Source organism: Diceros bicornis, chromosome 4, assembly GCF_020826845.1.
Source record: "Diceros bicornis minor isolate mBicDic1 chromosome 4, mDicBic1.mat.cur, whole genome shotgun sequence".
Lineage (NCBI taxonomy): Eukaryota > Metazoa > Chordata > Mammalia > Perissodactyla > Rhinocerotidae > Diceros > Diceros bicornis.
This window is the reverse complement of record NC_080743.1, coordinates 98,853,604-98,870,124: the sequence shown is the minus strand read 5'-3', so window position 1 is coordinate 98,870,124 and position 16,521 is coordinate 98,853,604. Positions and strand designations below refer to the sequence as shown.

Genomic DNA, 16,521 nt, shown 5'->3' with positions numbered 1-16,521 from the left:
AGCCCTGCTGACATCAGCCGCGCTCCTCCCCTCGCCTCCCAACACCCTCAGCTCCGGCCGGACCCTCCCTCCTCCCACCACGTGTCCTCGCCGCTGCCTCCCGAGGGGCCGCGCGCACGGGCGGCCGGAGAGACGGCGAGGATGGCGCCGTGACAGCCGGGCCGGAGCCCTCGGCGTCTCCACGGCGGCCCGGCCGCTCGGCCCGGCGGTGAGCGCGCGGCGGCGGGGCGCGGGGTCCGGGGGCTGGGGCGGGGGCGGGGGCGGCGCGGCCCCTCCCGCGGGGCCCTGGGCGGCTCGGCCGCGGCGGGGGCGCCGAGCCTGCAGTTGCCACCGCCGCCGCCTTTGTTGCGGGCCGGGCGGGGAGGCAGGCGGCGCCGGCTCCCGCCGCTCGGCAGGTGCGCTGGGCCGGGAGCGGGCCTGGCGGGGAGGCGGGCCCGGCGGGGGCGGGGGCGGGGGCGGGGGGCGGCGGGCGCGCTCCCGACGCGGGGCCGCGGAGAAAGGGAACTGGGACAAGATGGCTGGAGAAAGCGGAGCGCGCCCGGGGGCGCGGCGGCGGCGGGCGGGGCGGGGGCCCCGGGCGGGGGCCCCCGACCCCAACCCCAACCCCCTGTCCCGGGGCCGGCGGGGAGGCCGTGCCCAAGTTCCGGCTCCAGCTCCCGGGATCCGAAGCCTGCTCCGCCCGCCCCAGCCCCATCCTTGCCGCGTTCGCCTGTCGCCTGTCGTTGTTGGAAAGATGAAGAAGCCGACTTTGAACTCGAGAGGGATCGTTTCTTTGGAAGCCCGGAAGGATGCGGCCCGCAAGATGCACACTCACTCCACACCTAGGAATTGTCCGCGCCCCTAGAGGACAGGAACGCGGCTCTTTGTACGTACTGGCCCACGAGCTCGGCACGAGAGAGAATTTTCTTCAGCCCAGAGGCAACGAGTCATTTCCCACTGGGGGCGCGCCCCAGGGCCCGGCCCCAGCAGATTTCTGCGCCTTCTTGGGTATCCAGGCGTTACCCCTCACTATGTGTCACTGACTCCCGGGCTTGGAAAGTCGCTTACGGCGGCAGAATGACTCTGTTTTCTGAACCAGCTCATGGACAGAACCTTTGCATCTGGAAAATCCAGGCGATGGGTATTCTGGGCCAGCCAACCTCCTGATGCTTAACTGGCCTGTAGGAACAACCCCGTTGAGCAAGTGTCCTCTCTGTGTTCAAACACCTTCATTGATAGGAAGCCAACACCTCTCTCCCACTGCAGATAACATGATTGGGTGGCACTGGCTGTGAGAAGGTTCTGCCTTTCAATGCACTCTTTAAAACCTCTTCTGGAATGTTTACCCACCGCCCTGTTCTGCCCTTGGGTCGCTACAGAACCAGTCTGGTCTCTCTTCCACAGATAGCTTTTTAAATAGTTGAAGGCAGCTAGGTATGCTATCTGCCTACAGCCCCTCTTATCGTAATTAAATATGTCACCTTCCAGCTTCCTGGTGCTTTCCATGAAGCCCTTCCTCCTTGGGCCTGATTCTGTTCCCTTCCTTCATTCTGGGCGAACAGTGCTTGGGTTTGTGTAGGCTGAGCTGCCCCCGTCATAGGTTTTGGAGGGTTCACACCACTGCCTGATTTTTCTGAACTGCATCTTGCTTGCAGAGATGGAGTCCACAGCCTACCCTCTCAATTTGACCCTGAAAGAAGAGGAGGAGGAGGAAGAGATTCAAAGCCGGGAACTGGAGGATGGCCCCACAGATACGCAGAAAGTCCGAATCTGCTCAGAGGGCGGATGGGTAAGTAAGAAGAGGTGGGGTCCACACACAGCTGTGATGAGTAGGCCTGGGAGCCAGGCTTGTTTTAAGTTTCCTCCTCAGGCAGACAGAGGAAGTAAAAATAGCCCAGCCCAGCCTGGTGTGTTTGCATTCCTGAGAAAACAGTCCTGTGGCTTTAAAAGGCACTGTGAAGAATGGAGGAGCTGGTTACAAGAACAGTCCCTTCAGCCGTGTAGCTTATCATCATCAGGTTTGGAAGTCCAGGAGGCCAAGATCGCATCTCTCTCCTGTACCACTTGTTCCCCTACGCCCTGCTGAAAGCCAGACATGTCGTGGATACCAACTAAGTGTTTGCTGACCTATGTTAAAGTAAAAATTATTCTAACACTTGTTAAGATGGTAAAGAAGACTCTCTTCAGGACTATTGAGATAGATGTCAAGAGTGTCCCAATAGGGGAGAGAGATGAGGTTCAACACCGAATACAGTAAAGACAAGTGGGGATTTATAGCCCAGGAGCAGAGTGGAGGGGTCAGTGGATGGAAAATTACTAAGAGGGGACATCAAGGGTAGGGGGATTCTTCCTAAACTGACTTAACAGGATTCTTCCTGCAGGCCTGCCAGGGTGATCAGATATCAGGGTGGGGGACTTTTTCTATACTGACTTAGCAAGATTCTTGCCAAAACTGGGCTGGGCAGGCTGAGGACAGGAGGGGAGCCAAGATGGAGGCCTAGTGAAGAGGGCTCAGAGAAGACTGACTATAGTTTGGGCAAGTCTTTGTCACCTATTGCTAGTTGAAGGGAATCATTTTAAATAAGACCTGGGGCATTGAATTGACATGAGGAGGGCTTTCTGAGGCGAGGCCGGTTGGTCCTGAGGGAACACCTCTCCCAATAGTTCACACAGGAGAGCTGCGTTCCCAGCTGGCCTGGACCGAGGAATTGGGATGGTAGGCAGCAGGGGATATGGAGCATGTCCAAACAGAATAGTGTGATAGAATTAGAGTAAACTTATAAAAATGTAAATGCAATAATAATTGTAGTTATAATGATGTATAATTATTCACATCACTTACTTGGCTTCACGATAATTGGGCATGAATGGTAAACATTGTAAATAAGCCACAAATTGACATGCCTTTTCTCTGCTTAGTTTTCCATTGTGTATGAACCTTGTCAGTATATATAATATCCTTTGTTTCCAGTGACATCTGTATTCATAGAATCATGGTACTTCCCAATGATCCAGTCCAGCTCCCCTCCACAGGAGGGAACTGGGGTGCAGAGGGGATGCGCATGTATGCTAACGTTTATTTTTTAAAATGCCTCCTGAGCTGGATCCTTAAAAGTAGTGCATTTTGTTGTATGTATGTTATACCTCAATAGAAAAAAATAAAAACACAACATGAGGCTCTGGATTCCCCGTCTAGCTGTGGGGGCTGCACTGCCTTCGGCTCTTCAGTTTTCTTTGCCCATCCTTTGCTCCTCCCTGGTTCTGACTTTTGCATCTGGGGTGACCTTGGAGGGCAGCAGTCAGTGGAGTCTAGCATGGACCAAGACCTCAAGGCAGGAGGCTTGGGCTTCGGACCAAGACCCTGGGCTTTGAGGCTAAAGTGGCCAACCCAGAACCTCTAGATGAGTGAACCTTGGAAAACGGGTGCAGTAATTGGACATCTGAGTGTGTTGGGACAGTAAGAGAGCATGGTGAAGACCATGCTTGGCTGGGAAAGAAGGAAGTAACCAGAGGAGCTGGAGGAGGGGGACTGGCATTTGTGGCCTCCGGGCAGTCTGTCATCCGTCCGCAGTTACTGACCACAGTGCTGGGTGTCATTAAGATAAGATCCCTAGTCTCGATGGAGTTGCTAGTCTCGTGAGGAAGACAGGGAAGTAAACAATTAATAGTACGGTATTCGGCTGCAGTGGTGGAATACTCAAGAGGCTTCCTGGAGAAGGCAAGCATGTACCTGGTCTTGAGCAGTGGGCAGTTTTGCCCCTAGCCCCAGCCCCTCTTCACGACATTTGGCATTATGTGGAGACATTTTTGGTTGTCATGACTTGGGTGGGGGTTGGAGAGTGGGAGATCCTACTGGCATCTCCTGGGTAGAGGCCAGAGAGGCTGCTCAACATCTACAATGCACAGGACGGCCCCCACGACGAAGGATTATCTGGCCCAAAATGTCAGTGGTGCCAAGGTTGAGAAGCCCTGCTCTCGACCGTTAAACTAGGGGAAGAAAAGAATTGAGACTGGTTCGTCAATATGTATTTGGGTTGTAGGGAATTATGTTCTGATGATCAATACAAGCCTTTCAAATGTGAGAACCATGCTCTATATTAGGATAATATTCCGTGGGAGAATTGGAGTAGAAATAACAATTTCAAGTAGAGAAAAGAAAAAATGTACTTTGAACTGAGTCTTCGTCATGAGTGGAACCAACCCAGGGAGGGGAGGGGGCTTGCACTGCAGGCTCGAAGAAGGCTGGAGCAAAAGCCCCAGAGAGAAAAGCTTGTGTGCAGAGTAGGAGCAGCTCCCGTAGCTGGAGCACTGTAGCCGGAGCCCGAAGTGCGTGCCAGGGAGTGAGAGGGGATATGGCGAGAGAAGTAGGACAGGCAGGGGCCAGAGCTAGCCCTGAGGGAGGGCAAGGTGTGCGGTGCTGAGGAGTTGAGCGCTTTCTTTAGGAGCTCTGGGAGAAGTCCTTGGCTCCTCGTTCTAGGGGAAGCCTGGGTTCAGCTAACGCCCGCGTGGCCTGCTGAGAAGGCATGGGCTTTGGAGTCAGAGTTCCTAACTCTGTGGCCTTGGTCATGTTACTTAACAGCTCTCTTTCCTCCCCCATAAGAGCTGGGTAGTGCTCCCTATATCTCTATATTATTTGAAGGAGTCAATAAGATAATATATTTAAACGTGTAAGAGCGAGTGCCCCACACAGTGCCTGGCATACAGCAGGTGCGCTATCTGGGCCCTCAGGTGCCTGCCATCCTGGCCGGGTGGTTGTGCGGCCTGGTCGGTGAGGCAGTGCAACGCAGAAGTTCTTGACGACGGTTCCCTGGGAGATAAGCGTTGGTAGGCCAGCTTGTCCCGCAGGGCCAGGCCGTGCACACAGCTGAGGGAAGAACACTTCTCTGATGAGTCCTTGATCTTGTGAGGGAAGGGAAGAGGACAGGGATTGAGGGCCCACACCTTCGAGGCCAAGAAAGGGTGTCTGGGGGTTGAACACCGGCTGCCCGACTTTTGAGGTTTGCCCAGGGCCGGCCCTGTTTACCTTCTGCTGTGCTCGGCCAGATAAAAGGCCTCTGTGGAGAGGGGAGGCTCGCACAGCAGGGCCTGGCTGAAGGCTTGCTCAATTCTCACAGAGGCTGGCTGTGAGGAGGGTTTCTAAGCCACTGCCCTGCGCGCCTCTGGAGCATAATGTGGGCTTGGAAGATCCTCCGTGGCTCAGGCATTAATAGGAGATGAACCCAGCACCAGCCTTCAGCTGCCTTCTCGAAACTTCAAGGCTCCTGACATTTTTACTAGGCCTGGGACGTGTCACCTTCTGCGAGTATTGATGGCCCCTCTGAAATGACAGGCAAAGCCAGTCCTGTGTCCCATTTTATCAGCAAAGGAAAAGGGACTATACATAGGTATGGCCTAGATCTGGCATTTCCTAGGGAGAGAGAAGGCCAAAGGGAGAGCTGTTTAAAAACCTGGGAAGGGGGAAGCGATGGGGTAGAAAATTCCTGGCTGGCTGGCTTTCCAGATTGATGAAGAAGTCGGGAAAGGCTAGTACCACCCGTTTGTCCCTCCTGGTATTTCACTTAGGGCCTTTTGTCCATTCTTACTCCAAAGAGGAGGCTCAGTTTTGTGACACGTGAAATTCAGATTATTTGAAATTATTCCAAGTGGAACAAGAGAAGGGAAATACAGAGATTATTTGCTTAAATCTTTTATTCAAAAATAACTTTTTAAGTGATTACTATCTGCAGGAAGTGTCCTAAACTTAGGGAAATGGAACAAGCAGAGGTTCTGCCCTCAACGAGCGTGTGTTCTTGTGGGAGAAGCAGACGAGTGAACCAAGAGAATGCTGCCGTGTGATAAGGCCTGCATAGTGTTGAGCCCAGGGCACCACGGAGCATGTGGGGGACACACAGCCGACGGCGGGGCAGGTTTCCCAGGGAGCAGCATGGCTTGGAAAGTCTTGGAAGGTGGGTGGGTGTTAGCCAGGCCAAGAAGCCTCCAAAGCAGTGAGAGACGCATGTGCTGAGACATGGAGGGTTGGAGGATGGTTTGCTCAGGGAGCTGCAAGCAGTTGAGTATAGCTGAGCGTGGAGGTGGGGAGAGTGGAGGGCTAGTCACCAGGGAGGCCACTTTGTTCTCTAAGGGCTGGAGCCTTGAAGTCAGACAGTGCTAGGTCCAAATCTCAACCCTGCCATTTATCGGCTGTGTGGCTTTGGACTAGAAACGAGGCCTCTCTGAGCCTGTTTCCTCTTTGATTAAATGGGGTTGTTGGGGGAAATCAATGAAGCAGTTAGAGGGCCTTTCTCAGGAAGTGCCTCCTACATGTAAGGTGCTGTGAAGGTGGGGAGGGAATTAGGTGGACTTCAGCAATAAGCAGGGGAGGTCAGTATATCTCAGTGATTGATGGCCAGACACCTGAAGAGGCTGCAGGCAGTGCAGACACTAATTTTCTAAGCTGATGAAAAACATTGTCATAATCACACAGGCCCTAGATTGAGCCTTGGGGAATAGCTTTGAAAGCTATAATACAGAGTAACCAGCCCGAAACACATGGCCTGGTGATTTCTCACCACTGAAGATGATGAGTTGTGGAGTAGGATTTTAATGACCAAAAGAAAAACCTAGCAAAAGGAAAAGCAAATAGTTGAATAAACAAGAAGTGGTTGGCTTGGGTGGCTTGGCTGCCTTTCCCGGCGCCCCCTCCCACTCCCACTGGGGGTGGGGAAGTGGGGAGAGGGTGCGGAGCAGGGCCGTCCTCTCTGACCTTAGGGCTTTCTGCTGCAGGTCAAGGCATCAAAGCAGACTAGTTTGCTCTGGTATCTCATTACATAAATTTAAGCTCTAATTAGCCCCTCTCCCCTCCTGCTCTTGCTGGCGTGGACTGGAAGAGGCCAGATCGGGCCCCTTCTCTCCCTGGCTCCTCCCTGGGCAGCTTTGGGTTCTGAGTCAAAGGCTGGGGCTAGTGCCCCTGGAAATGGAGAATAGTGCCCAGGGACACTGGCGCCCCACAGGCTGAGGGTCTGTGAGTGAGGGAGAGAGCAGGGTAGGGAGAAGTGTGTTGTGTTGGTGGTGTTTCCCTGTGCGAGGTTGGTTCCGGGCTCTGCAGTGGGCTGTGTGAGCCGTGAGCAGCTCTCCCTCCCTGCAGGGCGTGAGGGTACCATGTCTGGTGTCTCCCGCGTGGTGATCTGGGGTGGGAGTCTTCTCCTCGAGGTGCTGCTCTGCTTCTTTGGGAACTGTGGGTGGTGAGTGCTCAGCGGGCATGGGGGGCTCGTGCCCGTGTCTTCCTTTTGCCTCTGGTAGGCGTGCGAGTGTGGACTGATGTTTCCCTCAGGTCGAGGCCCCGCCCTGTGAGATGAGGGCGTGTGAGTCTGTCTGCATGTGCCTATTAGTCGTTGACAAAGGCCTGTTCGCTGTTCCAGGTGCCAGCCCTATTCGATGAGGTGGCCATATATTTTTCCGATGAGGAGTGGGAAGTTTTGACGGAGCAACAAAAGGCCCTCTACCGGGAAGTCATGAGGATGAATTATGAAACTGTCCTGTCCCTGGGTAAAGCTTTGTTTTCCTATGTCTCCTAGAAGCCCTGAACCCAGAGAATTGTTTCCATGTCTCTCTTTGCTGGTGTGTCCAAGATCCCTCTCTCCTGAACAGAACTCTGTCCCCTCAATGCCTGTGACCATTTAATTTCCTGTTTTTGATTCAGGCAGGATATAAATATTGTGTCCTTCTACTTAGCAACTTGTGCCAGCTCTCAGAACCATCCTCATTCGACCCAGGCATTTGCGACAGAAAAAATGAGACAAAACCTAAGAAGTGTCACCACGGGTCTGGGCCTGTGCCTCATGTGATCCTCAGGAGGGAAGGCAGGCCTCATTCTTACCCTGTCAGCCTCAGAGGCTTGGGGACATACCCTAAAGAACCCTTGCGCCCTCCCGGCATTGATGTCCATATTATTGGAGTGTAACCATTTGGAGGGATTTCCCAGTCTGCTCATACAGGTACCAGAATGCTCATTAGGTCAGTGGCTGCATTCACCCACTTCCCTGCTAAATGCAGTTCTTCTTTCTTGTTGCTCATACCGGCCCTCATTAGCAGAGATCCATAGATTCGCTTGGACGGACCTATTTCCCATCATATTTTTTCTTTAAGTATCCCCAAGCCCTTTTCCCCCTGTCTTTCATAAATCTCCATATTGAGACTCAGACTGGGAAGAGGGCAGTGTTCCTGAAGTATTATAAAGTACTTATTTTGGCAGTGCTCTGAGACAGTAACACACAGCTGTTACCTGTTTTATTTCCTATAAACAGAATTCCCATTCCCTAAGCCAGACATGATCACTCGGTTGGAAGGGGAGGAGGAGTCTCAGAATTCTGACGAATGGCAGCTCCAAGGAGGAACTTTTGCAGGTACTACGATTAAACCAATCCAGCCTCCATCCAATGGGAGCATTCTGAAGCTGGATTAAGTCTCCATATACATTCTGTGGGGTATTTAAGAGTAAGGCAGGGTTATGAGACCGAAAGATTGTGGAGTTTCAAATTCTCCTTTCCAGTGCTGTGTAACCTTAGGCAACTTCAGTCGCCTCTCTGAGCCTCCATTTCTTCATCTGTTAACTGGGGTTAATAAGTCTCCATGTGCAACCTTGTATGTAGATGAAGCAAATTGAAGCTTGTATGGCATTTGGTCCAGCACACATCCTGAACGAGGCCACCTCAGTAGTGCACCATTCACCTCTGGAAATAAAGGAAAACAGTGTGACAGAGCACACATTCAGAGTTATTTTACCCTGGCTTCTTGTCCATTTCATCTTCGGTAGAAAAAGCAATAGCAGCTGTAGAATGCATTTGAACAAATATGGCTAAGAAGCACGTGGTCCATTAAGAAGAAACATAGGAGAGTAGCAGTTGGATAAATACAGCTTCTGAACAGCCAGAGTGGTTTTATTTGGCCTTCTCTCTTTAGGTAAGAGTTTAAAACTGCAATATTTCATGGATTCTAAGATGGATTCCCCCCACCACTTTAACATCTTTGAAATTGAGAATGCCTCTTAAAATTGATGGGATGTCATTGTTTAATTAGTGGCATCTTTTTCTTTCTTGGTGGCACATAATGGTGCATCTTGCAACTGATGGCATCTTAGTTTTGGTGAGATATGGTAACCCCAAGTCATAATCCATTTCTGTGACTCACTTCTAAATATACACATACAGCGAAACCCAGTCTGACATTGGTGTGCAAGAACCAGTTTTTTGCCTTACAAACTTAACTTTGCTAAGTGTGGTTTTGCTGTAGATTTTCTTGGTTTAAGGGATGCAATTCACCCCATGGTGCATCCAGATTCTGTAATATTATGTGGTAGTATGGGCTATATTTGGCTTCTCATCCACATAAAAATTATTTTGACCCAAACATGGTCCACAAAATTTTGCAATCCATGCTTGGCACCTGCGTCCAGTTCCCAGCTCTGCCACTTTCTTGCTCAGCTGCCTTGATGCATTACTTATCTTCTATGGCCTCATCTGCAAAGGAGGACTAATTACACACAGTTAACTGTGAGAATTGGATGCGGTAATCCATAGGAATTTGCAGTGGGTAAGGACTTAGGAAATGTTATCTGTTATTAAAGTTACTAGTTTTGGTGAACTTCAAATTAAGGTATTCTTGGCATTTCAACCAAAGAAATCAGGGAATAAGCCAGAAATCGTTTTACTTACTGGCATTATCTTTGCCCCTCCCCAATTGTCTCCCAGACAATGAAGAATCTGATGTGAAGCCTCCAGACTGGGCAGGCCCACTGAGCACCAGCTCACCGTTTCCCCAGCCTCAGCACCTTGATGGCTTTGGCCTCCGTCTGCCACGGGACATCACTGAGCTGCCCGAGTGGAGTGAGGGGTACCCCTTCTACATGGCCATGGGCTTCCCAGGGTACGACCTCTCAGCAGACGACATTGCTGGGAAGTTTCAGTTCAGCCGGGGCATGCGCCGCAGTTACGATGCCGGGTTCAAGCTGATGGTGGTAGAATATGCCGAGAGCACCAACAACTGCCAGGCTGCCAAGCAGTTTGGAGTGCTGGAGAAAAATGTTCGAGACTGGCGCAAAGTGAAGCCGCAGCTCCAGAATGCCCACGCCATGCGGCGGGCATTCCGAGGCCCCAAGAATGGGCGGTTTGCTCTGGTGGACCAGCGCGTGGCCGAGTATGTCAGATACATGCAGGCCAAAGGGGACCCTATCACCAGGGAGGCAATGCAGCTGAAAGCTCTCGAAATCGCCCAGGAAATGAACATTCCAGAGAAAGGGTTCAAGGCAAGCTTGGGTTGGTGTCGAAGAATGATGCGAAGGTATGACTTGTCTCTGAGGCACAAAGTGCCCGTGCCCCAGCAACTGCCTGAAGACCTGACCGAGAAGCTCGTCACCTACCAGCGGAGTGTGCTGGCTCTGCGCAGGGCGCATGACTATGAGGTGGCTCAGATGGGAAATGCCGACGAGACGCCCATTTGTTTAGAGGTGCCATCACGGGTGACTGTTGACAACCAGGGGGAAAAGCCCATCTTGGTCAAGACGCCAGGCAGGGAGAAACTGAAAATCACAGCAATGCTGGGTGTACTGGCTGATGGGAGGAAGTTACCTCCATACATCATTCTGAGGGGCACGTACATCCCCCCCGGGAAGTTCCCCAGTGGGATGGAAATTCGCTGCCACCGGTATGGATGGATGACCGAGGACTTGATGCAGGACTGGTTGGAAGTGGTGTGGAGACGGAGGACTGGCGCGGTGCCCAAGCAGCGAGGGATGCTGATCTTGAATGGCTTCCGGGGCCACGCCACTGACTCTGTCAAGAGCTCCATGGAAAGCATGAACACAGACATGGTGATCATCCCAGGGGGCCTGACCTCGCAGCTCCAGGTGTTGGACGTGGTGGTCTACAAACCGCTGAATGACAGTGTGCGGGCCCAGTACTCCAACTGGCTTCTGGCTGGGAACCTGGCGCTGAGCCCAACTGGGAATGCCAAGAAGCCGCCCCTCGGCCTCTTCCTGGAGTGGGTCATGGTGGCATGGAATAGCATCTCCAGTGAGTCCATTGTCCAGGGCTTCAGGAAGTGCCACATCTCCAGCAACTTGGAAGACGAAGACGACGTCCTGTGGGAAATCGAGAGCGAGTTGCCAGGAGGAGGGGAACCGCCCAAAGAATGTGACACTGAGAGCGTGACAGAGAGCAACTGAAGGGAAAGCCGAGGTAACCAGGCAGGAGCGAGTACTCGCTGCTGCACTGAGTGACATGTTTGTGTCTACGGATACCTTTTCTCTTGCTGTTATTTTCCTCTATTTCCAAGAACTCTTCGAGCCAACAGTGCAGTACTGTAGAAAACAGGCCATCAGTACTTTCTCCTTTATGTGAGACTTTTCTTGCTTGCTTACTTTGTGAGTATGTTGCTATGCAGCCTGGACCCAGGAGCACTGGTACGATACATAAAATGAACATGGAGTGAGCTGCCAGAACATTTCATCTGAGAGCTGTAGTGCTGAAAGATTATTTGGGCCTAAAGGAGCATAGTCTGACATTGCTGAGTTAACCAAAAGTTTTGTCTGAAAAGCCAGCTTTTCTCTTTCCCTCATGAGTTGTCTGAACAGGTAGGGCCAGTGTGTGCATCTGGTCCCCCTGGGGCACTTGTGCTCACTTTCACTGGCCTGTGGGGCCATGACACAGGGAGGGCCCCAAGTATGGCTTCAGACCGTGTCCTCTGGGCCTCCGACCTCCATCCTGGGGTCTACAGTAGCCCACTCTGAAATAAAAGTAGTAGATTATGCTTGCTTTTCCCTAGGAATTCGAAAGTGTTTTAAAACATCATCTTATTCTCATAATGACCTTCACATGGAGTGAGCAGTTACAGTAATTTCTTGTAGTCCTCAGATGTCTGAAGAGAGAGATTTTTAAATTGAATCTTTGCACCAAAAAAAGAAAAGAAAACAGGGTGCATATCTAGGACTACAGTGAATAAAGTCTGAGGGCCGAGGACAGTAGGCCTGGAATTTTCAGAGTTGAGTATAGAGGGGAACAGCTTTACAAGGATGTGTGGAGTGGGGGACAGTCAACGCTAGTGGCCTGAGCCTACAGCCCCCCACACCGGGACATAGGAAAGGAACAAACAACTCATTTTACCTTCTTGTTCTCATTTCCTTAATCATCACTTAATTTGTTCCTCCAGACAGTGTTTCATTTTTTTACAGAGGACCTAAAACCATCTTGACATTTTTTTCTTGTTTAAAGTGTAATTAGGTGTTTCCACCTGACTTGTTGTTTTCTCCAGGTGAAGTGCTAATAGAAATCCTATCACCCCACTTCATGCTGCATACATTGAAGAGTGACTTACATCTCCTTCCTGCCCCCACATCAAATTGTACTCATATCGCTAAACCTGCTGTAACTCTGGGACCCCCAGAAGTGCAGTGGAGCGAAGAAGTTCCTACTCTTACATTCAAAATCCCCAAAATTGCTTTTTTTTCCTCTCGTGTCCCCTACGTTTTCACCTCATGAATTGAGCCTCCCTTTTCTGCTAGCCATTGTACTGCCTCCATTGGATATCAGACTGAACTATACTGAGTTTTTATCCTTTTCTCATTTTACCTTTTGTTTTTTTCTCTCTCCTTGTTAAATAACATTCTTGTTTTTATTTTTAATTTTTAGTTTTTAATTTTTAATTAAATTTTTAATTTTTAATTTTCTAAGCTATTTGCTACTCAAAGAACTGGATCAAAAACGGCCAGAAGAGGAAAGGGAAAAAAACGATGCCAGGCTGCTGCTCTGAGCGTAGGCGTTTATGCCCGACATCAGCCGTGAGCTTTGCTCATCTGCTGCCACACTTCTCTGGGCAGCTGCCGTTTTCTGACTGAGGAGGTGACAGAAGTAGATAAGGATTCTCAGTGTACAGGAGATTTAGGAGGAGGTGTGGGCATAAAACTGCCTCTTCTCAACTATTTGAAAATCTGACTAATGATATAATTGTTTGTTAAAAGTTATACAGTACCTAAATTCCGAGGTTAATTCACACTTAGGTTCTTTCTCTTTTCCAGCAAATGGAACTGTGTTTTAAACAGTTGGGGAGCAAAATCCTCAAGAAGATTCCTTGAAGTGTGGATACACAGGGAACAGCAGGAAGAGGCCGTGCGGCTCGGACAGCCCAGGTCTGGGTCACAGCCTGTGCTCCCCTCCCGGGACACGGCCCAACCACACCCCACATCCTTGAGGTGTCAGAAAAGTCTAGGACCCTTAATTTCATCAGACATGATTAGAAAAGAAACTGCTTCTGCCCTTCTTCTTCTTTTAGAGATTATTCCATGTGTCCATCAGAAGAAACCTGTAAATATGAATGAACAAAGGTGTTTACTGGAGAAGAGAGCATTTGTTCCACAGCAACGAGACAACTCATATGGGCCCAAGTCCACTAATGTCCTTTCTGTGCAGAAAACCTCAAGTAAATGTTTTCTTCTGCCTTTAAAAATGCTTCCAAGGGTAGAACCTGTCCTCACACAGGTCAAGACCGCATAGAAGGCTTTTATGTCATTTATGTACACCTGCTACTTACACATCTCCTCTTCTGGAAAAATGAGACACTAATGATAACAACATTCAGACACTGGCCGGGCGCCAGCAGATGGCTTTTCTACAGACAAACTAGGTCAGTGTGGAAGATACAAGTTAACATGAACTATGCTGTTTTATCTTCCCAATCTGGTTGGCAGCTAGACTTTTTTAGGGTCTCATTTAATGGCCCTATTTTTCATTATTATTATATTTAATGATAGGGCAGCATTTAATACACAAGCTCTTCTGTTTCTCAGGCTGCCTGCAGAAGTCCCCATAAATTATCTGCTGTCTACATGGTACAAGGCTCATTGACTCATCTGATACTTGGATTTGTTAATTTCTTTAATATTTTTTATCACACCAGGCCCTTTAGCCACAGCTGTTTCCAGACTCCTCATCTCCTTCTACCCTACAGGAGTAGGTGGGAGTCTTTGAATTTTTACACTATAGTAATTTGCATTCCCACATAAGTCGTGTTATGAAAACATTCCTTCAAAGCTACTTGTGCTATAAAATATATGCCAGAACCTCACAGACAAGCCATTGCTAGAAATGTCATTCCAATGTCAACTCTGGATAACAGGCTACCATAACCACTTTTCCTTACTGTAGACTCAACTCATTTGTATGTTATACTGTTCTTGGCATCTTGAAAACACCTATTTCTACTCAGGTACTCATTTTCCTATTAGTGACTCACCTTTGTCATTTTTTTAAACCAGTTTGCTTCCAAGAGGGGAAGTCTCAATTTCTGGTGTCTGAATAACTTTCAGTATTTCACTTGTTTTCCCATTTGCTTTTACCTGTACTGTATTGTCATCTCAAATGGCATCTATACCCAGCTACTTGCCATTCCAGAAGTTTCCATTCCCTCCAGTTCCACTTAATTTTCCCTCCAATGTCCTAGTTCCTGGCCTCTTTATGTCCTATTTTACTTTGGGAGCAAGGATTCTCTAAGACCTAATTTTGGGTTCCTGCATTGGAGCCATAGTTACCTTGCAGAGAAAATGGGTTCAACTCCTGTTTCCTTCCACCAACACCTCAAGTCTCATCGTCAGCTGATAGGTGATGCCTTACAGGTTGCATAGCACTGGAACTTTCCTAGAGTAATGGCTCTACTGTCAGGGTTTTTCTGGGCTCATTGTTCCACTGACTTAATTATGATCTATGCCTAACAGAGCCCCAGTACAACTATTTTGCAGAATGGCTATTACCCTAGAATTACTATAGCACATATTGAGAGATAGTTGTACTCCCCAGTAGGTAGGAACTGACCCCAACAATAAACTTTGATAATAAAGACAATTGGCTATGGTGGTTTTATTTACCTGTTTGCATTGTGAAGAGTCACATTTTAAACTATCATTTATGCCTGATTTTCCATTCAGTTTCATACCAATATATTACACCCTTGAATCAAAAGTGTCTGTTCATGGGATGGCAGTATAAGTAATGTTGGTGTCTTTGAAGACAAAGGGAAGAAAAATTATATGTGTGTTTTAAACTGGCTTTTGAAAGGGTGGGGGAGGCCTGGCATAAACAGCTTTTTTCTCTGTCGTGTGTAGATGCTCTCAGGAATGGTACGTTACCAAAATCTCATGAAGGAAATCCATAAAGGGATATTCATTTTCAATGAGTGGTAACATGCTAGCAAGTCGATGAACAGAACACTTAGTACTCGTTTTCATAAATTTCTTTAAAAATGAAAGCATGATGAACCTATATGCCCTTTCATGGTATGCTTTTGGTAAAATTAGTCCTGACAACTGACCATGTCCATAGATTCAGTTAAATAAGTAGTAGTCTACTCTCCAGAAATAATCTGGACATTTTTCCTTTTTTAAGCCATCAGAATTAAATGCTGAACCAATCTGTTGGCCACAGTATCTAAGTCTGACCCCTAAAACCAAGCTTCCTTACCCTAATTCTACATCCAGTATAAGTCAGATGTGATGGACCACAGGCATTTACCTATAGTAAAAGTCAGATAATTCTTTAGAAAATCATTGTGAAATCCGTTGAGGAACATGCAGGCAATGGGGAGAAGAGTTGGAGGAGACGTGTGCTTGGTTGATCACAGCCATGGGTGACAGAGGGGGTAAGAATGTGCTGAGCCAGTGTTCAGGGTGCCTGGTATAAAGTAAGGTGGGCCTTAGCAGACCTGGTTTTGTAGTGATACATCTGTAGCTAAAAGTCATTACTGAAATTTCTGTAGGAAAAATAAGCTTTATTCTAAGTCTGAAACTATCGGGTTTCTAACAGCTTTTTTCCTCATTGAAATAGTTTTTTTTCTAAATGATGCTTGATAGTAACCTTTCTCCGGATCCCACAGTTGGCAACGGTGCTCGAATTCAGGGGCTCTCTTGAAAAATCCGCCTAAGTATCACTGTCCCTTCCTGCCCTGCCCTCAACCCTGTCTCTTCAACTTCACAAAATGATTCTTGAGGAAAATCAGCATGGAAAGCAGATCTTAGAGTGTAGGCCCAAAACATGCGGCAAAGGGAGTCCTCTGGTGTCCTGTATCCCACCAGAGGAGGTGACTGCGGGGATTCAGGCCAGGTCCCAGAGAGGAGGAGTTTCTGTTTGGACTTCTAGGGAACCTGCCATTGCAAAGGGCAGCAGGGCACGCATGAGGCTCCTGGCTGCCTCGCCATCTATGGACACATGAAATTTAACACATACTTAGCATGAAGGCCCAGGTATATGGATAGTCCAAAACAAAACCACTACATTCAGTTAAGATGTCGCTTCAAATTCTTCCAAATCCTAAAAATTGCTGAGTATTATCTCATCTAAAACTCTAAAGGGCTTTTCAGACTTGTACCAAGAACTGAAAAGTAAGCTGTTTATTTTTCCTTTTTGGTCTTAATCTACACCTCACAAAAGGAAGAAATGACATACCTTAATTGGAATCTGCTTTTTAATCTTTCTCATCTAGTGCATTTCTTTTGAGAAGTCTCTGCTAAGATCTCATAAAGCAGGG

At 48.9% G+C, this 16,521-nt stretch overlaps 1 protein-coding gene across 3 annotated transcripts; it reads left to right on the top strand.

Moving 5' to 3' along the window:
- The first annotated feature begins 631 nt into the window (after positions 1-631).
- On the top strand, positions 632-14,843 carry POGK (pogo transposable element derived with KRAB domain). 3 transcript variants are annotated; one of them, XM_058540158.1, is made up of 6 exons: positions 803-865; positions 1,635-1,768; positions 7,377-7,503; positions 8,262-8,360; positions 9,705-11,189; positions 13,025-14,843. In XM_058540158.1, the coding sequence occupies exons 2-5, from the start codon at positions 1,637-1,639 to the stop codon at positions 11,174-11,176; spliced, it is 1,830 nt and encodes a 609-aa protein (XP_058396141.1). In that variant the 5' UTR covers positions 803-865; positions 1,635-1,636; the 3' UTR covers positions 11,177-11,189; positions 13,025-14,843. The 3 variants fall into 3 exon arrangements, with proteins under 3 accessions (XP_058396142.1, XP_058396141.1, XP_058396143.1); XM_058540159.1 differs by lacking the exon at positions 7,377-7,503 and having other exon boundaries at positions 632-865; XM_058540160.1 differs by lacking the exons at positions 803-865; positions 1,635-1,768; positions 7,377-7,503 and adding an exon at positions 7,512-7,952.
- The last annotated feature ends 1,678 nt before the right edge of the window (positions 14,844-16,521 follow it).